This window comes from Doryrhamphus excisus, chromosome 12 (genome assembly GCF_030265055.1).
Source record: "Doryrhamphus excisus isolate RoL2022-K1 chromosome 12, RoL_Dexc_1.0, whole genome shotgun sequence".
Lineage (NCBI taxonomy): Eukaryota > Metazoa > Chordata > Actinopteri > Syngnathiformes > Syngnathidae > Doryrhamphus > Doryrhamphus excisus.
This window is the reverse complement of record NC_080477.1, coordinates 17557542-17580488: the sequence shown is the minus strand read 5'-3', so window position 1 is coordinate 17580488 and position 22947 is coordinate 17557542. Positions and strand designations below refer to the sequence as shown.

The following is a 22947-nucleotide window of genomic DNA, read 5'->3' as shown; positions in this document are numbered from 1 at the left end:
ATGTGAAGGCACGTCTGGGCAATGATGTGATGTCTTAACATTTTTTTTTCAGCTTCATCTTTATCCTAATGTTTTCTGCATGAAAACTGCATGAAATCCTTCTTGGTTCTGTCTTAGGTAGACAGATCAGAGACAGTCCAGTCATCCCTCGCTACATCACAGTTCGAACATCGTGGTTTAAAAAAAATCTATGAATTAACAAATAATTGCTGTTTGTTGGTTGACTTTCGCTTATTAGTAGTAAAAAATATATATATATTAATATATATATAGTGGAAATGTTATGCTAAGAGTCCACTGGGCCGGCGCCAGTTGGTGCCACTTGGTGCCAGTTGGTGCCAAAGATTGTGTTCGCTCGGCATGGTCCCATGTTGCCGTTATTTGGCGCCACAACGAGCCACTACGCGCCAATCACATAATGTTTGGCACGAACTGGCGCCCACCCAGTGGACTCATAGCATCATTGCTGCAACTTGGCTCGCGCCAGTACATTCCAATGCATTCCAATATTCGGGGAAAAGCTGCCTCACGCGAAGAGGATAGCCATAAGCCATTCAGACTGTTAACTATGGCAATGCTACTCTGAATGACAAACACAATATAAAATTGAATGGAATAATGCAAGGCATTATTTGAAGCGTTCGTTTTCAAGTTGTGCACTGTAGAACAGCTACACAAGTAACTCACACAGAAAGCTTTCAAGATCTTTTAGATTCTGCACCTATTTCTGCATTTTTTCCATGGATTCCCACCCAAACAGTATATTTAATTTATTCGACTTTGCGGAAATCCAACAAACGTTAAACGAGGGACAACTGCACTGTTAATACTACAGCCATAAAATTATGTACAACTACACAGTCTAATGAGATCCAATGCAAGAGTTGTATAAGAAGTTAGCATTATTATCTCAATACAATCAGAATTGTTGATACAACCCTTGTACTGGATCTAATCACATTGTTCATATCCTGTGAAAAATATGCCATCTTGTTTCATCACGTTCCCTTTTTTTCCCCTTATCATCCGCTTTATTCACATTCCCAACATTGAAGTCCAATGTAAACAAACACACTACATTTTGTTGAAACTCGTCTCAAGTCAACACCACAACAGAGAAGACTGCATTTTCTGAAATAGTGGCTCTGCTCTAAGACCGCAAATGAACAAATGCCTCAAAGTAACCCACTAAAAGACGCAATCAATGTAAAGCATAATACACACATGCCTTCTCCCTTCTCCAATCACCCTCCCTGCATGCTGTTCGTTTGTTATTGTGCTTTTCATCTTCCTTTTTGTGTTGTATGTTGGTCAGATCGGCTGCCCCAGACTTCCAAAAGCTGAATGAGGATGGAGAGCTGTGGCTGGTTAATCAGGGCTTAAAGGAGACCATCAGGTGTAATTGTGTGACCTCACAGCATCAATATTGAGTGCTTGATTGTAGTTAGGGACCTCATCGGCCTCTCTTATGTATCACATCCGTATCTTTCTCCACGGCTTCTATCCTGGCTTCTTTCTTAACACTCGGATGCTAATTTATTCTATTCTCTCTTCTTCACATCCTCCACCCCGTTCCTCCTTGCTCTCCAGACTGCTGGAGCACCAGCTGCAGACTCAGCGACGGAGTTATGACAGCGAGGTGGAGTCTCTGCGCGGTGAGCTGCAGAATGTCAAGGAGGAGAACAACCGGCAACAGCAGCTTCTGGCTCAGAACCTCCAGCTGCCCCCGGAGGCCCGTATCGAAGCCAGTCTGCAGCACGAGATCACCCGACTCACCAATGAGAATCTGGTATGCTAAAATTATTTATTTTTTTTGCTTTTAAAAATAAGTCAAAGTAACCATTTGCAGGTACATCATACTACATTATACTCCACAGAACCTGATGCTATACATTGCAACACATTGTTTCTAATTAAATTGAATTACACTGTTTTACTTTTCAAAAACTCAACAAAGCCAAATAATAGTATTGTTGACAAGGTCATATATTCTATTTTTGATTGGCCTCTAAATTAATTGACCTTTCGACCTTGACTTTAGAGGACTTTCTGCCCAGCTGCGATGCAGTAGTCGAAAAGTTATGCTATGAGTTCACTGGGCCGGCGCCAGTTGGTGCCAGTTGGTGCCAGAGATTAAGTGATTGGCACGTAGTGGCTCGCTGTGGCGCCGAATTAATGTTCGCTCGGCATGTTGCCATTATTTGACGCCACAGCGAGCCACTGCGCGCCAATCACATAACGTTTGGCACGAACTGGCGCCCGCCCAGTGGACTCCTAGCATCATTGCCGCAACTTGGCTCGCGCCAGTACATTCCAATGGATTCCAATAGGCGAATTGTTTGCGACATTTGGTTCCACTTGGTGGACACGCCACTTATATCAAGCAATCAGCACGACAAAGATTTTAAACATTTTGAAATTTTCTTGCCGCCTAACTAAATTTTTGCCGGTGTTACGGGCCACCACGAGCCAGTTGGGAGGCAGTTTGAGCCACTCCACTAGGCACCTTATTGGTAACACTAGGCGCCACAGCAAATTGCATTGGCGCAAACTGGCATCAACTGGCGCCCACCCAGTGGACTCCTAGCATCATTGCCGCAACTTGGCTCACGCCAGTACATTCCAGTGGATTCCAATAGGCGCATTGTTTGCGACATTTGGTTCCACTTGGTGGACACGCCACTTGCACCCACACAATCGGCACGACAAAGATTTTAAACATTTTGAAATTTTCTTGCCGCCAAACTGAATTTTTGCCGCCATTACGGGCCACCACAAGCCAGTTGGAAGGCAGTTTGAGCCACTGCACGCCATTAGGCACCTTATTGGCGACACTAGGCGCCAAAGCAAATTGCATTGGCGCGAACTAGCACTAACTCTGGCCCAGTGGACTCTTAGCATTAGGTTTTTACTCATTTTCCCCATTTTTTTCCCACTTTCACCTTAACATTTTTAATTATTTTAATTTATTATTTAAAATGCTGTAGTTCCAACACGTAAATACAAACACTTGAAACAATATAAATCTATTAACATAAGCATACTGAAGGCATACACATACATTGACTTGTGTGGATGGTATCACCTGACAGGAGCTGGTGGCCGATGACCCCACAGCATCCAGAGAGGCGCGAGTCCTCATTTTACGCCGGATGGTTGTATGTAGAGTTTGTGTTTGCGTGTATGTGTGCTCTGCATGGGGGGTTTCAGCTAACAGGTTGTGCATAAAAGCTGAATATCTTTTAACTCTTTTCTAGCACACTGATACTAACTCACAAGGGAGAAACTGGGCACCCTTTTTTCTTCTCTTTTAGCAGCCAACACCAAGCAAATCCTGCAAATTTCTATTTTTCAAGTCGCTAACTGCCTTCTGCTTTGTGTTTGTTTGTCTCCAATGGTTATTTTTTTTCTCCTCAGGATATATATTGTCTTAAATCTTTACTTATTTATAATGGAGGAATATTTTGATAACAAATAATGAAGCTCTATTACAGTGGAACCTCACACATGATATGTTCCCGGGTCAAACGTTTACATCTGTACTTTTATGTTTTGAGTAAAGTTTTAACATTCTTAACCATCATCTGATCGTATTAAAATGTAAAAACAAAAAAACTTCCAATTTAATGATATAATCTAATTTAATGGCATTATCTTAAGTGTAAAAATAAGTCATCCTCAACATTCAAACACACTAACTGGTAAGAAGTGACAGCATGAAGTGTGCTCATGCAGGACAATGTCAGACATTTTTGAGGTTCCACTGTATCTTCAAATTGAGCGCCTTAGAGAAAGTACCGTTTGTGACCACTGGAGGGCAGCAGTGGACAGCAGTTTCAAATGAATACCTGTCATTTTGTCCTCACGTTTCTTATATCTCCACCATCAACATTTTAGGATCTCATGGAGCAGCTAGAGAAGCAGGACCGAACCATCCGCAAGCTCAAGAAGCAGCTGAAGGTCTACTCCAAGAGGATTGGAGAGATGGGAGGTAGGGCACGTATTCATCAGGTCATCACAACTTTGTAGTCTTTCCGGGGACCGGTATTGATTGTGTGTGTATATTCCAGCGGGTCAAGCCGAGGGTCAGACGTCCCCAGGACAGATGGTGGACGAGCCCATCCACCCTGTCAACATTCCTCGCCGGGAGAAAGACTTCCAAGGAATGCTGGAGTACAAGAAGGAGGATGAGCTCAAACTGGTCAAGAACCTGATCATTGGTAAGGACGATATTGATAGTATAAGTACGTCCTGGTCATATGACCTCATTAACATCTCCGCTTTATACGTCTACAGAGCTGAAGCCTCGCGGTGTAGCCGTCAATCTGATCCCTGGTCTGCCTGCCTACATCCTCTTCATGTGTCTAAGACATGCCGACTATGTCAATGACGATCAGAAGGTCCGCACCCTCCTCACGTCCACCATCAACAGTATCAAGAAGATCCTCAAGGTGTGTACACATAATGACATACACTCGTATTAGTGTAGTTTTGTCTTCTTTCAAGATGTCCTATTATGTTCCTGTCAGAAACGAGGAGACGACTTTGAGACGGTGTCCTTCTGGCTGGCCAACACCTGCCGTTTTCTGCACTGTCTGAAGCAGTACAGTGGAGAGGAGGTAAACACTGACCCGTGTAATGATCAAAATATATGATGTGAAATGAATATGAATATCCTGTGTGCATCTAGGCCTTCATGAAGCACAACACGTCAAGGCAGAACGAGCACTGCCTGTCCAACTTTGACCTGGCCGAGTACAGACAGGTGATCAGTGACCTCGCCATCCAGATCTACCAGCAGCTCATCAAATGCATGGAGAACATCCTCCAACCCATGATAGGTACTGTATGTTCCTAAAAACATACACAACTCTTTAAGAACATACCTATGACATCATCACATCATGTTGTGTATGTCAGTGTCGGGAATGCTGGAGCACGAGACCATCCAGGGCGTGTCGGGAGTGAAGCCGACCGGTCTTCGCAAGAGGACATCCAGCATCGCCGACGAGGGCACCTACACGTTGGACTCCATCCTGCGGCAGTTGAACGCCTTCCACTCCACCATGTGTCAGCATGGCACCGACCTTGAGCTCATCAAGCAGGTGGTCAAGCAGCAGTTCTACATCATTGGCGCCGTCACCCTCAACAACCTGTTGCTGCGTAAGGACATGTGCTCCTGGAGCAAAGGCATGCAGATCAGGTAGGAGGGCTGTCTTAATAATCTTAATAATATAGTATAATATTAAGTAAGTGACACGTGTCCACGTCATAAAATGGCTCACATATACATACATACATACATACATACATACATACATACATACATACATATATGTCATATACATACATACATACATACATACATACATATATGTCATATACATACATACATACATACATACATATATGTCATATACATACATACATACATACATACATACATACATATATGTCATATACATACATACATACATACATACATACATATATGTCATATACATACATACATACATACATACATACATATATGTCATATACATACATACATACATACATACATACATACATATATGTTATATACATACATACATACATACATACATATATGTCATATACATACATACATACATACATACATACATACATATATGTCATATACATACATGCATACATATATGTCACATACATGCATACATATATGTCACATACATGCATACATATATGTCACATACATACGTACGTATATATATATATATATCATATATACATACATACATACATACATACATTCATATATCATATACACATACATTCATTCATATATCATATACATACGTACGTACATTCATACATCATATATACGTACATATATGTATGTATATATATGTAGCTCTTCATTTAACAGTAGCCAATCATAAGCTATGAAAAAACCTCCCAACTCACCTGTGTTGCAGGTACAACGTGAGCCAGCTGGAGGAGTGGCTCCGTGACAAAGGTTTGATGATCTGCGGGGCCAAGGAGACGCTGGAACCTCTCATCCAGGCCGCCCAGCTGCTGCAGGTCAAGAAGAAGACTGATGAGGACGCCGAAGCCATCTGCTCCATGTGCTTGGCTCTCACCACTGCACAGGTACACCAACACTACTCTTTCTAGCTGTCTCTGTCAGCTGGTCCTGGACTCACCTGGGTCTGTGTCTTGCCCTAGATTGTGAAGGTCTTGAACCTCTACACTCCAGTTAATGAGTTTGAGGAGAGGGTGTCGGTCGCTTTCATCCGAACCATACAGGTGATGACTTTTGGACTTTTTGATTAAGTCATTATTTGCTTGTAAGTATGTTGATAATTGCTCAGCTGTTTGTTTTTTTTAGTGCCGATTGGGAAAAAACAGTTATGTACATATTTGAGCTACACCGGTGTATGTCCACATCATAAAATTATTGTCGCACACACAAATCCGTGTGGACCAGGCAGCTCTTTATTTTTCAGGAACCAATTACTCACCACGAGTTTGTTAACCCACTGGAAATTCCTGGTCATTATTCAACAAAACAGTCAGACTCAAACAACATTTAACTCATCACACTGCAACTTAACACTCAAAAGCTATACCTAATAAATATACAAACATTTACCAGTAGGAGTTTAAATTTAAAAAAAACAAAACTTTCCCATCATGTATTTCACCTGAGCAAACAATTTAATTGGAGAACAAGCAACATAGAAAATGGTGTATGGAACTGTAATATTACAGAGGGCAGCTGATGTCAATGCAGCGCCACAGTGAATGTGTTGCTTAGGCGCAATGTATTGTGGGAAACATTTAAAATACTTTTTTTTTCATTTTCACCCGTATTGTAATATGTTTGTTTATTTATCAGGTATACATTTTGAGTGTTAAGTGTGATGAGTTCAGTGTTATTTGTAAAATGACACCATGAGTCGGACTGTTATATTGGTTTACTGGTATATATATACTGACCTCCTGCAATCTTCAATGGGTTGACAAGCTCGTTTTGATGGTGGTAATTCTAACAAACTTTGCTCTTCCTCTTCTCTTTAGACACGCTTACGAGATCGTTGCGAGAGTCCGCAGTTGTTGATGGACACCAAGATGATCTACCCCATCACCTTCCCTTTTAGTCCTTCCTCCCTCGCTCTGGAAACCATCCAGATCCCCAGCTCGCTCAACCTGGGCTTCCTTACACGTGTCTAAGTAGATCACACACACACATTGCGCACACACATTGAAATCCATCCAGAGGGGAGTACCGTGCATGCTCCATATATGCACACGTTGTTTTATTCATGCCATGGGATGATGCTGAAGCTGCAGCGTGTACATACAGAACCACCTCCCGCTTGTATAAAACGCCACACTTGCTTCTTCTTTTACGCTCTTAATCAACTCAGAGTCCAGCCAAGACGACAACTCAGCGTCTGTACCGTGTTATTTATGCACATATAGATCAAATATATATATAAATAGGAACAATACGTGTATTTATTGCATTGTCTTTCCCCCCGCGTGCTGCAAGATGCTTTTGGTTGCGTCGGTAAGCTGGTAGAGTATGTCACATGTTTTTTGTTTTTTTTGCACATCTCAGTTCAACAAGTGTAGCACAGGTTGTCACTTGAGAGGCCATCAGAACATAATCTGCTGTTATTATTTATTAAGGTTTATTTTCTTATCAGTGAAATATGAGGCTTTTTTTTTTAGTGCCTCGATCAGCTCTGTTTAAAGTCTCCTATATTTCATCTCTCTGCCTTCTTATGACCAAAAAAACACTTCAAGATATTATTTTCTTTCTATTTCCTGTTGCTGACACTTGATGATATCTTCTGCGTGTGTTTGGCAGGACCTGTGTGGATAATTGTAAACTTAAATGAGCGTACAACCGATGCTGCAATGCTCAGCTTTAAAAAAAAAAAAAAAAAGGCAGAAATTGAACCTGCTTGCTACTGCTTTTTATTTGTATTTGCTAACCATTGACCTGTTGCCTTGTTGTATTTGCTTTGTTTACCCTTTTTGTGCCATCAGTGTTATAACCTCCTCCCTCGACTTGAATCTCATTTAGCCTAAAAAAAACCTTAGAGCCATCGGTATTGTGCTAAAAGCCATATGCTAGAGATCATGTTTTCGGTACCCTTCACCGCTAGAATAGCAGTCAGTTACAAGCACAGATGTACACCAAGGCCCAGTCGTCCTAGAAATGCCTGTCTGAAATGCATCTTCTCTTGATGCAAGTAGAAAATCCACTCCTCTACATGTCAAACTTTCATCAAAATACCTTTTGCTTAATCCTAATAACGAACAAACGGTGATTAAAAAGCAAATGATGTCGTTCTGCTTTTGCCGAAACGCATCTGAACCAAACTTTACTGTTTGGTGTAAACGGGTATGACGGGAGATACTTGATGTTGTTTTAATGCGGGATTTAGACTCCATATAAGGAATTTCAGTTACAAAGTGGACCACATTCTCAAAACAAACTAGAAAAAGTTAGTTGTGAAGTGATGAGAATGACAATTTAACAAGAATCTAAGTGAAACATAAAAGTTGTTGTCATATTATGGGGAAAAAAGTTGTAAAGTTACATGAAAACAAGTGTAATTTTATTTTTTGGGATCTCTGTTTTCATAATATTAGGACCTAACACTGTTAAATGCTACTTTTTGACAAATTTCGCCCATCATCCACAATCTTTATGTGAAACAAGAGCACCTTTTCTGTGCGTTCTGAAGAGGAAAAAATACAGTTAGCATGAGGTAGCTAACAATGCACATCATGGGACACACCTATTTTGACTATAAAGCCCTCTAAAAAAAAGTCTCTAGCAAAGTTTAATGTTTTATATATTATATTATTATATATATATATATTCATGTTACATTGATTTCACATCTCATGCAACCTCAGTGTCTGTTCGTCACTACTTATCACAGTAGACTTTGTGAGATCCGCAGCCGCAGAGTCAAACTTCAAATGTGGCGCTTCCCAAGCCATGCTGACAGAAATGGAGTGTTCTGCCGCACTGAGTAGCAAACATCTCGCAAATGGAGTGAAGCGCTGTGTCACTACGCCAGAAAAATAGTGCTTATAGTTGGCTGCTACAATGTCAATGTCGTTGTAGCTTGGTTTATATCCATGTCTGTTATGTAAATAGAATATTGTTGAGAGTTTTTTAAGGTTTTTTTTTTTTTTTAGGGCTTTATAGGTGAAATCGGCGTATCCTGTTACATGCATTGTTAGCTGCCACATGCTAGCTGTTTTTCGGTCTTTAGAACAGAAAAGACAAATACGTGGTCATGATGTGCATTGACAAAAAATGAAAAAAATGTTAGTTTTTCTTTAAAAGGCAGAATTTTTCACATTAAACGATTCTTGTAAAATAAAATTACAACTTTTTCGTCATAATTTCCAAAAAAAAAAATTTTTTTTGTATGTAGCATTTCAACTTCATTCTCCAAAATGATGATGGTTTTATGATGTTAAAGTTAAATTCAAAACATTGTTGTCTTAAAATTGGCAATTGCCATTAAAATGACGATCGTTCTCACAGAATTGCAACATTTTCTCCAAAAATTTAAAATTTATCATCATATTATGACCAGTTTTCTTGTAAAATTGCAACATTTTTTTCGACTTTATTCTGGTAATCATGCCTTAAATCCATTAATGGTATGACTTTAAGCTTGTATTCTTGCCCTCCATGACCTCTGGCTACAGATAACAGAAACAGTGATTGATGAAGAGAAGCGAGTATTTGGATCACTGACGTACGTGTGAAGAGAATGAACGCTGCGGATTGTATTAACGAGCGAAATAAACGAAGGACTTTGCCTCATGAATGTTTATGAAATGCTATGTTTTTTGCGGACAAAGCCTTACATGTGACATAGTCGGCAATGTTTTGTTCTCGGTGCAGTGTCTATTTGGTGTCGAAATGAATATGAAATGTTAAATGTCATTTTTCTTTGAGAGGTGTGTATTTGTGTCACAGACGGGTTGTATTGCACACAGTCAAACGCACTTTTTTTTTTTAAACACAGCGGAGAAGAAGAAACTGTATAAAGTGTCTGGAAATGAAGGCTGGCCTACTTTCAGTGGAGGAAGAACACATTCATTGTTAAGCAGAGGTTTACTCCCCCCCTCCCATTTAGGACATCCCCCTCCCTTCACTCGGAGTCAGTGTGCCATTTTTTTCCAAAAGATGTGTCCACTGACAAGACAGAGAAGACACCAGCCGCTGTGATTGTGGACACGTCGCTGACTCCCGACGTGTACGTTTTGAACAAACTTGGGACTGTTTGTAGTTTCTGGTAGCTGTGCTTTAGTGGACATGTTCACTGTTTAAGAAACTTGGAATAAATTGTCAGTTCTGTACAAGTTTGAAAAAAGGAAATAATAAAAGAATTCAAGCACTGTCATATTGCATGGGACTATTTTTCTGTCATGTCAGAACTTGTTTCAAATATGCATAGTACGATTTCTGTAAAACATGTGATTGACATATGGCAATAAATACCTTTTCAAAGCCATCACAAAAACGGTTTTAGTGCAGGTTAGCCTTGCCCTTTAAGAAAAAACTAACAACTAACTCATCATGTGAGCTGCTGGCTAGCCACCAATACCCAGAAGAAGAAACAGCTAACCATGTGACACTGAACACTGTATTTGCAAGTTTTCTGCACGGAAAAAACCCACAATGTCGCTAAAAGGCAGAGGAATCCAACCATTGCACAAAGTTGGACTTGTGGACATGCAAAATGAAGGTAGAAGTTGTGGCTGTAGGACGCCATTACGGAAAAATGAATCCTCGGTTCAAGAAGGAGGAAAATGTTTTAACAAGGATACAAAAACGCTTCAGCTGATAAGGTGTACTATGATTTATATCCCCACACAAGTTGACATTAAAGCTGAAATCGCTCAATTGTCTTATACGTTTATCTTTCCAATCAAGGTTCTATTGATTTTTTTGCCCCCTCATATATGAAAAAGAGAAAGATTTCTGCAGATTTAAAATATTGGATGCTGACATGTTGACAGTGATTGAAAAAGCTCTGTTTGTTTTCCTTTATGCCACATATCAGGATCTCTATTGATTTTGAAGTGTATCTGATGCATTGGCTGAGGTGAAAGGTCAGTCCTGCTAGCATAAAGGGCACAAAAAATTACATGTAGTATAAACGTATAATACACTAGATTCAGCGTATTTATGAGAAATTGTCGCAGGTACTGTATATGGAGTATATAGTATATACATACAGTCGAAGTAGAGCGGAGTGCCAAGCTTGAACACTTTTCCATAAGGAGCTTAGTGACAATCCTCTTCACTGGAAAAGTCATCTTAGTTCCAGCAGGACAAATAAAGACCTGCCGTACATACTGTACGTATACACGGGACTTTCTATCTGCTGGAGGTAAGAATCTGCTCTCTTTGATATGAGAAATAACATAAAACACTAATTTTGCTGGATTTTACTGCAGAAAAGAGAGTTTTGGAAACAGGAAATGTGTAAAAATGAATGGAGACACTCCAAAATGTTTACTTGGTAAAGTAGCTTTGCGGGATTGGTAATGGTAATGGTTTTATTTCATTTGAACATGCATCAGATTACAATTGAATGCATCCCATAATCAGTTCACAGTTCCACATGTCCAAAAGGAGTAGGAAGAAGCAAAGCTTATCTGGTACTTTTACAATCAGTAACTGTTATATTTGTTCACTTCCTGCTTTCCATAATACAATTTAAGTTTTTTTTTTGTTTGTTTTTTGTTTTTTTTATGTGAGTTATAATGTGAGAATAATGTGATTAGTGAGTTTGTAGTAATTGAGTATGGAATTTTAACTTTTTCTGTTAAATCCCTGATTTTCTTTATTTGTTTTATAGATTGTCCTCATTAGTGTCATTATTTTTTTTTATTAGACATGATATACTGTATTAATACAAATTTTCCGGAGGTAGAAATGCACATTTTATTGCACTCGTTCATTCATTTTATGTTTATTATGTTGTTTTTACTTATTCATAGTAGTGTTGTTTATTCTTTTCGAGTGTGTGTTTGCTCCTGGAATAGCAGTGCTGCTCTTTTCCACAGCCAAGAGAAGGATCAGGCTGGACTAGATTAGCAACCACTTATCTCCTAACACACCACCTCACACACACACACACACACAATGGCACCCGCTAGAGCAACAATAAAAGCAGATAATATCCATGGCAAGCATATATTTGTATAAATGTGTGTATGTTGTGCGTTTCCCAGGTGTGTCGGTGATCCAGTGCAGCCATGTGTGACCAAACGTTTGTGGCGGCCACCTTTGGCCCGTGTGAAAACTGCACAAAGCCCAGTCCGCTCCTGAACATCTACATCAAGAGCGAGCCCATCAACTACTGTTCCTTCTGCGTGGAACAGGTACGCCTCTTATGGGATATACCAAAACAAAGATTAGACTTTTATCTTTCATCGGAAAAAAACACTTGTTTCGACCCTTTTTCTGTTCTTTAGTAATCAGCAGTAGAACATAGCTAAGATTCAGAAAAATATGCTTTTTTAACATTGTTAGAGCCCTCCAGACATGAAATAACACCCCTATAGTTACCTTTAAACTTGCATTACCTAGTATAGTAGACATTCATTCATTCATTTTCTACCGCTTATCCTCACGAGGGTCGCGGGGGTGCTGGAGCCTATCCCAGCTGTCTTCAGGCGAGAGGCGGGGTACACCCTGGACTGGTCGCCAGCCAATCACAGGGCACATATAGACAAACAACCATTCACACTCACATTCATACCTATGGACAATTTGGAGTCGCCAATTAGCCTAGCATGTTTTTGGAATGTGGGAGGAAACCGGAGTACCTGGAGAAAACCAACGCATGCACGGGGAGAACATGCAAACTTCACACAGAGATGGCCGGGGGTGGAATTGAACTCGGGTTTTCGAGCTGTGAGGCCGGCGTGTTAACCACTCGGCTACCATGCAGCCCGCAAAATATTAGTTGTCAACCAAATAGGCTTTTTGGTACTCAGTACTTAACTCAATCGATCACAAAGACGTATTTATACGTCTTGTACGTTTTTTTGCACGAGGGTAAAACATCCCTTTTTTGTATAGTTTAAATCAGGGGTAGGCAAATATTTTGACTCGTGGGCCGCATTGAGTTCACAAAATTGTCCGGTAGGGGGCCAGAACATATATTTAACACACACACACTATTTTATGCTTATAATTTTCCTTGAATTGTATGTCAAATTTTATCTGTAAGTGTCATAATATCAGCTGTATGTTCTCATGTCCCTTTTTTCAGGAGCACTTTAAACATCAGACATCAAACTATGACATTTCATTTTACTGTTTTGTTGTTGTTTTTAATAAATAAGACATCCGACTTGCAAGTCATGTTGCCAGATTGTATGTTAAAAGTTGAAATACTTAGAAAGCAACTTAGAAAGCGAGGCCGGATTCAAACACTTCGTGGGCCGCATGTGACCCCCAGGCTGTAGTTTGCCCACCCCTAGTGTAGATATGTTCTCGTTTTTGCTTTTGTTTTTTGTTGGGAACTGATATTTCCCTGAAACTTATCTATGTTCTCCTGCTGATGACTAAAGAACGGATGCAAGATATCTTTCTTTTGATCCATGAACCGACCTTGAAAAATCAGTCAAATTCATCCAAAATGGCCGTCACTGAAGGGGTTGTCTTTGGAGAAATTCCTGGGATTGAATGACTTATTGTTACATATTTACGAGATATTAACTGCTATATTAACTGCTAACAATTAAATTAAGGTTAGCTTGCAGGCCTCACAGCTAGGAGACCCGAGTTCAATTCCACCCTCGGCCATCTCTGTGTGGAGTTTTCTGGGTTTTCTCCGGGTACTCCGGTTTCCTCCCACATTCCAAAAACATGCTAGGTTAATTGGTGACTCCAAATTGTCCATAGGTATGAATGTGAGTGTGAATGGTTGTTTGTCTATATGTGCCCTGTGATTGGCTGGCGACCAGTCCAGGGTGTACCCCGCCTCTTGCCTGAAGACAGCTGGGATAGGCTCCAGCAACCCTATATTTTAACGCTGTGTTTAAAACATGACAGTTATTGTACATTAGATGCAAAACTAAGGGTGAAGTTATTTCTGGTTACAGTTACGATGCTTGTGTGTGTGTATGGTATGAATGTGTGTGTGTGTGGGGGGGGGGGGGGGGGGGGGGAGGGGCACTCCGAGCGGAAGAGGTCGGGCATGCTGGTTGTGTCACGCACAGCATCATCATCATCGTCAGTGTTCATAGATGAGGACGCACCATGAGGATGCTGTGAGCGTCCTTCTCATTTTTTACCGTGGTTGTTTGCTTCATGCATGAAGATGGCATGTGAGGGCCTCACGGCTGGAGAAAGTCTGGCGTCGCTGAAGCGGGAAAGTGAGAGTTTGAAGAAGAAGTTGGACGAGGAGAGGAACAAGCTGAGCGATGTGCAGCGTGAGTAGAATACCATTCATCTAACAATAAATGTGTGTATTTTGAATTCTCATTATTTATGTTTGTGTGTAGTGCATCAGTTGGCAGAGAAGGTGGAGGCGTTGAGCTCTCTGTCGGTGAAGACCAGACGTGTGCTGAAGGGGCACAACAACAAAGTGTTAAATATGGATTGGTGCAAAGACAAGCGACGCCTGGTCAGCTCTTCACAGGTAAACACAAACACACACCTAGAACATTACTTAAGTCTGCAGTTTGGGTGCTTTATTATTTGACTTTTATTCCACTCAGGATGGAAAAGTCATCGTATGGGATGCCTTCACCCTTAATAAGGTGAGTGTTGTTGACAGAACGGACGTCACAGTGAATCACGAATCCAAGAAAATGTGTTATGGATCAAATGAAATAATGTTTATGATGATGATGATGGCTTTAAGAGAGAGTAGATGAGCTTGTTCTGTATGGTTTTTCTGAGCCTGTTGATGTCATAATAAGCACATTGGAAGAATCCCAACTCTCAATTTCTGATACTGATATCAGCCATACTGATACCAATATGTGTGGAATGAACACATACTATATGTGTTGTATACAGCATTTTTTATACATTAGTATAACCGATATTGTATTTTTATGATCATATCCGACCGATAATTATCAGTACCGATATCGGACATCCCTAACCAATACTGAATATTAATATTAATAATATTAATTCAGATGCACATTTAAATATGCTGGAAATATGTGCTAGCTTTTAGCCTGATTGACATATTCAGTTCATTTGGAACTGTTAATACATACAAATATATATCATCATTTATCTTTCTAGTCATTAAATGCGGTAGAAATGTGAATGTTTCAGACAGTTGTAAATGGTGATTAATCGTGATTAATTAGTTGGGAAATCTGTGATTAATCTGATTAAAATTTGTAATCAATCCTAATTTTAAGGAATATTCATATAATGTATTCTATTTTTCAGAGTAATATATAATATTTTGATATATTTTAGCCTGTTTTCATATATTTTTTATTACATTTTATTTATATATAATTAAAAAATTAATTTTAAACAATGTTTTCATATATTTTGTATTACATTTTATTTATATATAATTAAAAAAAAACATTTTAAACAATTTTTCATATATTTTGTATTACATTTTATTTATATATAATTTAATTTTTTAAACAGGCTAAAATGTATAAAAATATTACATATTACCCTGAAAAAATAGAATACATTAATATGAATATTCCTTAAAATTAGGATTGATTACAAATTTTAATCAGATTAATCACAGATTTTCTAACTAATTAATCACGATTAATCACCATTTACAACTGTCATGAACTGTCATGACATTCACATTTCTACTGCATTTAATGAATAGAAAGATAAATGACGATATATATTTGTACTACTATTATTATTATTATTATTATTATTATTATTATTATTATTATTATTATTATTATTATTATTATTATTATTATTATTATTATTATTATTATTAATACTATTTAGACTATGCACCCTGTTTTGTCTAGACTGGGCCAGGGAAATAAATGTTAAAAGATGATTTATCTCTGTGAGTGCACTTAGAGAAGCGCATGAAGATAATCCTCATTAATGCTCCTCAGCACGGCTTCATGTTCTTTCTGCAGCTGTGTTAATGACTTAATACCAAAAACATCATCATGTGTTCCAGGAGCATGGCGTGAGCCTGCCGTACACGTGGGTGATGGCGTGTGCCTTCGCCCCCTCGGGTTGTGCTGTAGCATGCGGGTGTGTATCCCCACACATACAAATATGGCTCCGTATGTTGACAAAAGGAGCCATTTAAACACAGTAGTGTTTCCACAGAGGACTGGACAACAGGTGCTCGGTGATCCCACTTTCTTTGGACCCCAATGAGAACCTGGCGGCAAAGAAAAAGGCTGTGGCGATGCACACCAACTACGTGTCAGGATGCGTCTTCACCAATTCTGATGTGCAGGTGAGCAACTCAGCTTTATTTTATAGCTGAATAAATGGATGTTACTTTTTAACCACTGCTCAGTTTTTCATTTTATTCAAAAAACTGTGACCTTTTTCCCATAATTTACTTCAATTTTGTAATATAAGTTTTTCCCAACCAAATATTGCATAGGTTATTGCGGAAATTATTATAAAAACATATATTTTTTTTTATATTAGTATTATGACTTATACCAGTGGTGACCAAACTGCGGGCCACAAGCCACATTGAGCCCACCAAGATTCTTAATCTGGCCAAATTTGGAATTTCCAAACAACACAAAGTAACCTACCTACTGAACCATGTGTGCACACAAACAAATTTCTACACACAATATCATGCCAAAATTATATTTATATCTTTCTGTCGCAAGGTATGCTGGGTCACTTGCGGTCCTCCTTCTCCCAACATTTTTCATATGTCGCATTTTTTTAGATATGTCGAGGAGGTCGTCAGGAAAAGTAAACAAAGCAGAGTTTGTTTTGGTAGCCAACATTGTATTGTTGATATTTCAAATTGTTGTTGCAGCTGGACTACCCAGCATGCCTTGCGGCACTTGGAAATAACCGTTTTAAGTTACATGCTAAGTTTATCGCTTAGTTGGTGTTTGATGTGATGTGTTATTTCATTGTAATAATATAATACATTGTAATCATAATTAAATACAACAAAACAATCATGGCAAAACACTATTAACTGTATATGTAATTATACTCATACTAGTATAAATAATCAGCTAATTTTACACAGTTTTGTTGTAACAACATGGCTTTACTAGCTGAGGTCAAAGGTCTTGTTTTTCCACCATGGACAGAGAAGATGTGTGTGTGTTGGGGGGGGGTGTCTTAGTGGTTCTCTAGTGGTTGTATTTTTAGACCTTTTATCTAAGAGTGGAGCATGACGGCTTGAGGGCACACACACACACACACACACACAAAGACTCACAGATGAGGACACCAGTCTTTTTGCTACAAAGTAGCGCTCGGGGGGTGAAAAAAGAAATCTATTCATTTTAGATCTCCAGTCATGACTTGCTCCATATTTATTTTCACACAAACATGCTGAGGTTCTCATGTCATGGATCATCTCCCATGGGGATTAATCGTGTTTCCTGATAATTGGACCCAGAGCTTCTTCCTGTCTGTGGAAAAAAAAAACAGGAAGTGGTGCTTTTCGCACCCTTATAAGTAATCCATCGGGAATTCTCTAATCCGGCAAAGCAGCCGGGGGCTGCTGATGGCGTGTATGCGTCTGCTAAGTGCTCGTCATCTGTTGCTCCTCACACAAACTTGCTAATGTTGCCTTTTTTGTCATATGTGTATGAATATTTTGCAGCTTCACTGTTTTGTCATTGAATGTAGCCGATAATTAGAAAAAAAATGCATTCAGGAAAGTCATTCAAATATGTTGTGAATGTAGTATCCTACATTGACCACTAGGTGTCAGTCATGTTACTGTAATGTTTGCTGAGACACACAAGCACCAGGATTTTATTCAATAAAAAGCGGTAGAAAATGAATGAATGAATGAATCCCTAATAAAAACAAACGCTACTGTTACTACAGTAGCCCATGCCAAGCTAAAACTCAATTATGAACCCCCCCGATGTCACTTCCTGTCTGCGGCCCCACTCAGCTCCCCTAGCATCGGAACATATTTACAGTAACACACACGAGCATGAGTCTTATTTAGCTTTTGTATGGATCTTTTTCTGTTATTATGTTTACTATAGGGTGGCACGGCGGTCGAGTGGTTAGCACGCTGGCCTCACAGCTCGAAAACCCGAGTTCAATTCCACCCCCGGCCATCTCTGTGTGGAGTTTACATGTTCTCCCCGTGCACGCGTGGGTTTTTTTACTCCGGTTTCCTCCCTCATTCCAAAAACATGCTAGGTTAATTGGCGACTCCAAATTGTCCATAGGTATGAATGTGAGTGTGAATGGTTGTTTGTCTATATGTGCCCTGTGATTGGCTGGCAACCAGTCCAGGGTGTACCCCGCCTCTCGCCCGAAGACAGCTGGGATAGGCTCCAGAATGTCTACTATAGTAGGTAATGCAAGTGTAAAGGTGACTATAGGGGTGTTATTTCATGCCTAGAGGGCTCTAATAATGTTAAAAAAGCATATTTTTTGTAATGTAGGTCACCACAGAAACTAAAAATATACCTTATTTAAAGTAATATAATCACTGCACTGCACTTGCCTTATTTATGTAAAGACGTTATTCATCAAGACTCAATTCCACACTATTTGAATGAATGAATGGTGTGTAGTTTTAACATATGCTGGTCTATGTTTCAGCTCCTGACCAGCAGTGGAGACGGGTCATGCGCTCTGTGGGACATAGAGAGTGGACAGCTCCTGCAGAGCTTCCACGGTCACACTGCTGACGTCTTGTCTCTGGACCTCGCCCCCTCCGAGACGGGAAACACTTTTGTCTCTGGGGTGAGAAAGAGAGCGAGATAGATAGAGACATGGATCGTGTTATGCTTTGATGTCGCACAATATCAACTGTGTGTGTGTGTGTGCGTGTGTGTGTGTGTGTGTTGCATCAGGGCTGTGATAAGAAGGCCAACGTGTGGGACATGCGCTCAGGTCAGAACATCCAGTCCTTTGAGAGCCACCAGTCTGACATCAACTGTGTCAAGTGAGTCTCACACATATCACACATGTACAGTGTCAGCGGCAAGTAATAGAAGTGCCCCAGGTTCGATTCCTCCAGCACTCTTCCAGTGTGTCACCAATATACAAAAGTATATTGCCAGTACATAGTCCAACTGCTGTATTTTACACACCTCATATATTATATACACTATATACCTTTTATATATTTTTTTCCATGTTCAGTAAAATTAATGAGTATAATCAGATGTTACATTACATTACTGCACTGCTCAGCCGTGATATCTCAGACATGATAAAGTAAAAACAAGTTTTTCTCCCATTTCTTGTGGAAGTGGTAAATTTTTTTACCTTCTCACTCTCCTTCTTCCCCACTCCATTTGAAACGCTTCCTCAAACTAAGAACAAATAATTCGGAGGCTCATTAGTTAGCTTGTTAGCTTCCTATATGCTATAAGTGGTGGCCGTATCTTATGTCTGTGCAGTGGTCCTGTGGCCTACGCATCAGTGTTGCACAATGTGGGTGGAAATGAAGAATAATAGAAGTGTAAAGGTGACTATAGGGTTGCTATTACATGTCAAGAGGGCTCTAATAATGCTAAAAGACCTATTTATAATGTCATTATTATTATTATTAATTATATTAATATTGTTCAGATATATATTTATTATTATTAATATTAACTTATTTAAATTAATTCACTTATTGCGGTTGGGTCTGGAACCAATTGACAGAGATAAACGAGGGATGACTTGTAATCTGTATTATTCAAATAAGAAAGACTGCTTTGGATTTTCAAGTCTTCAAGTGAGGAGAGCTAACGGTAACTATTCAAATGTCAATTGACCCTAAAGGTCAGGGGTCACAGATGTTGGACTTTGCCCCTTTGTGTTGTTTATGTCGTTGTTTAGACATTTTGGCTAAATACATATATAGCTAAGTTTGCGTCAAAGTGAAATATGCTTGAAATGTATCTTTTTTGTAGCTGAGCAAAATAGCTGTAGCGTCCTGCAATCATTAGTAAATGTTGTTAATGTTGCCTAGCAACAAGTAGACAGACACACAAGGCTGCGATGTGAGCATGAAGCTGATTGGTGCATCATCATTTCATTCATGAATGCTATATGGTCATTAAAGTTTCATGTGAAATGACCCCCCCCTCCCCCATGTGTTCAGGTACTACCCCAGTGGCGATGCATTCGCTTCTGCTTCTGACGACGCCACAGTGAGTCACATCCTTTTTTTTGATACATTGGAAAACTAAATAACCTATAAAGCACATTGGAGGAAGTTTACAAAATCATCATCGTCATTAGCAGCACAGATGGGAAAGGAATGTGAAACAAGCTAATTCCTTAATTTGTTACCATATTAGTTCACTTCTGCTGTTCGGAATAGCTTGGACAAAAGTATTTGGACACCTGGTTGTTACATGTATTGTTGTCCTGAAAGGTCAGGGGTCACAGATGTTGGACTTTGGTAATGGTAATGGTTTTATTTCATTTGAACATGCATCAGATTACAATTGAATGCATCCCATAATCAGTTCACAGTTCCACATGTCCAAAAGGAGTAGGAAGAAGCAAAGCTTATTAAATCCTACCCCTCCATCTGGTACTTTTACAATCAGTAACTGTTACATTTGTTCACTTCCTGCTTTCCATAACACAGTTTACGTTTTTTTTGTTTTTTTTATTTATTTATTATATATATATAATATTTATTTATAAGTGTCAATATAGTGATATGTATAGCACATCATGACTGGTTCAAGACTCTTCATCCTTGTATTTAGCAAACATCAACTGCTTGTATTGTTTCTTGAATTGGCTCATCGTTGTGCATTGTTTGAGGGTCTTACTCAATCCATTCCATAGTTTGATTCCACATACTGAAATGCTATGGCTTTTTAACGTAGTCCTAGCATATAAGTGTTTCAAATGTAGTTCTTCCCTGAGATCATATTTCTCCTCTCTTGTAGAGAAGTATTGGATGACATTTTTAGCTAATTGGTTATTTTTAGCCTTATGCATTATTTTAGCTGTTTGAAGATGAACTATATCAGCAAGTTTAAGTATTTATGATTTTAGAAATAAGGAGTAGTATGTTCTCTGTAGGCGGCATTATGAATTATCCTTACTGACCTTTTTTGCAGTACATTTAGCGATTTGAAGATTGCTTTTATAGTTATTAGCCCATATTTCCACACAATAAGTAAGATATGGTAGAACCAGAGAGCAATAAAGAGTGTGGAGTGATTTCCGATTGAGAACAAAATTTTGCTTTGTTGAATATTGAAATATTTCTAGCCACCTTATGTTGTATATTTGTAATATGAGGTAACAGTAGATAAAAGTAGAACAGTAGAAAAAGTGACTTTTCCCCAAGCGAGTCGGAGCTTGTCTTCCTGCCACTCGCTTTTAAGATGATGAACAGTGATGAAGTTATCAAATAGAGAAGTATTGGATGACATTTTTAGGTAATTGGTTATTTTTAGCCTTGTGCATTATTTTAGCTGTTTGAAGATGAACTATATCAGTTTAAGTTTAAGTATTTGTGATTTTAGAAATAAGGAGTTAGAACTTATTGTCCATATTGTCCAAATGTCAGACAGATAATGAATATTCAGGGGGAAGTAAATAAAGGTGAATTATTGTTGTGTTTCAGTGTCGCTTCTATGACTTACGCGCCGACCGTGAAGTGGCCGTCTATGAGAAAGACAGCATCATCTTCGGAGCCTCCAGCGTGGATTTCTCTTTTAGCGGTATCAATGGACAAACCTGGGGGTCACCATTCGAGTCTTTTGGTTTTGTTTTCACTTCTTCTTCTTCTTCTCCTCCCCAACCCCCCCACCCCTGCCATCTAGGTCGCCTGCTCTTCGCCGGCTATAATGACTACACCATAAACGTGTGGGACGTCCTAAAGGGAAGTCGTGTTTCAGCTCTGTTTGGACACGAGAACCGCATCAGTCGCGTCAGAGTGTCACCTGACGGAACGGCGCTCTGCTCGGCCTCCTGGGACAACACTTTACGGGTGAGTGACACACACAGTATGACTGTCATGTCTGGTCATACTTTAAAACAAGTTAAAGCACATAAATCATGAACAGAAATTATTATTTCTGCATATTTTCTTTGTGTTTTTGTCATGCTTTTTTTTTTTATTAACACTGTATGTGATTTCTTTCTCCTCTTTCATGCAGATTTGGGCATAGACTCTGCAACTTTGCGGCACTGAAACTGACAAAGAGAGGATAACTGGTAGAAAGTGAAGCCAATATAAAATAAAAATATCATGTAGGGTTGACTTTTTAACTCTTAATTGTGGTGGGTTATTCCTGGGTATTTATTAAGCACCAGCATACACCAAACTGAGTCCAAACTGTACATATCCTGTACATAAACAAATAATAAAGCAATAATAAATCATAATAAAATAATAAATAATAATAAACCAAAGCAGACATCAATTTAATCCAAGAAACATGCATCAAAAAGCTTTTACATGGTTTTCTTGTTTGATATTATAATATAATAACATAACATGACAATAAAATTTGACTCCAGACATCCATTTATGGTCCTTTTTTCAATTTTATGTTGATGAATTGATTTCAATCATCTGTCACAAGCTGCTGTTCCACACTCCCAATATAAAGCCTGAAGGTTGTGTTCCTAAACAAACATTTATCCACATTAATAGCGACGTGTTCCTATTTCAGCCAGCAACCGCTAACTTGTTGACATGATCCGAGAGGAGAGCCGGCCGCTTTGTTTATGCAATGTTGCCTGAGAACTGAGAACAGTCTGTCACATGGAACGGC

At 39.2% G+C, this 22947-nt stretch overlaps 2 protein-coding genes across 5 annotated transcripts in view; both read left to right on the top strand.

Annotated features, from left to right (window-relative positions):
• myo5aa (myosin VAa) overlaps positions 1 to 10430 on the top strand; it is a 47546-nt gene extending 37116 nt beyond the window's left edge. For 2 of the 4 annotated variants that reach the window (XM_058089001.1, XM_058089000.1), the window contains 11 exons: positions 1591 to 1789; positions 3093 to 3158; positions 3898 to 3991; positions 4071 to 4220; positions 4297 to 4451; positions 4530 to 4619; positions 4691 to 4841; positions 4921 to 5203; positions 5958 to 6132; positions 6208 to 6288; positions 7063 to 10430. In XM_058089001.1, the coding sequence (XP_057944984.1) occupies positions 1591 to 1789; positions 3093 to 3158; positions 3898 to 3991; positions 4071 to 4220; positions 4297 to 4451; positions 4530 to 4619; positions 4691 to 4841; positions 4921 to 5203; positions 5958 to 6132; positions 6208 to 6288; positions 7063 to 7215 (1597 nt within the window). In that variant the 3' untranslated portion in view covers positions 7216 to 10430. Of the gene's footprint in view, positions 1 to 1315; positions 1397 to 1590; positions 1790 to 3092; positions 3159 to 3897; positions 3992 to 4070; positions 4221 to 4296; positions 4452 to 4529; positions 4620 to 4690; positions 4842 to 4920; positions 5204 to 5957; positions 6133 to 6207; positions 6289 to 7062 lie in introns of all 4 variants that reach the window. The other 2 variants (XM_058089003.1, XM_058089002.1) reach the window with 2 other exon arrangements.
• Positions 10431 to 11316: 886 nt separating this feature from the next.
• Positions 11317 to 22697, top strand: gnb5b (guanine nucleotide binding protein (G protein), beta 5b). The gene is made up of 13 exons (XM_058089322.1): positions 11317 to 11423; positions 12271 to 12420; positions 14370 to 14481; positions 14554 to 14690; positions 14770 to 14811; positions 16194 to 16270; positions 16349 to 16481; positions 18803 to 18946; positions 19057 to 19148; positions 20301 to 20349; positions 21792 to 21888; positions 21991 to 22157; positions 22327 to 22697. Exons 2-13 carry the CDS (start codon positions 12295 to 12297, stop codon positions 22336 to 22338), a joined length of 1188 nt encoding a protein of 395 aa, XP_057945305.1. The 5' UTR covers positions 11317 to 11423; positions 12271 to 12294; the 3' UTR covers positions 22339 to 22697.
• Positions 22698 to 22947: the final 250 nt, after the last annotated feature.

What these genes read in the sequence shown, in the direction of transcription:
- gnb5b (XM_058089322.1), top strand. Translation starts at nt 12,295, where the DNA reads ATGTGTGACCAAACGTTTGTGGCGGCCACCTTTGGCCCGTGTGAAAAC. An exon ending in GGTTGTGCTGTAGCATGCGG is followed by an intron (nt 16,271 to 16,348) that starts GTGTGTATCCCC and finishes GTGTTTCCACAG; the next exon opens with AGGACTGGACAACAGGTGCT. An exon ending in CGTGGATTTCTCTTTTAGCG is followed by an intron (nt 21,889 to 21,990) that starts GTATCAATGGAC and finishes CCTGCCATCTAG; the next exon opens with GTCGCCTGCTCTTCGCCGGC.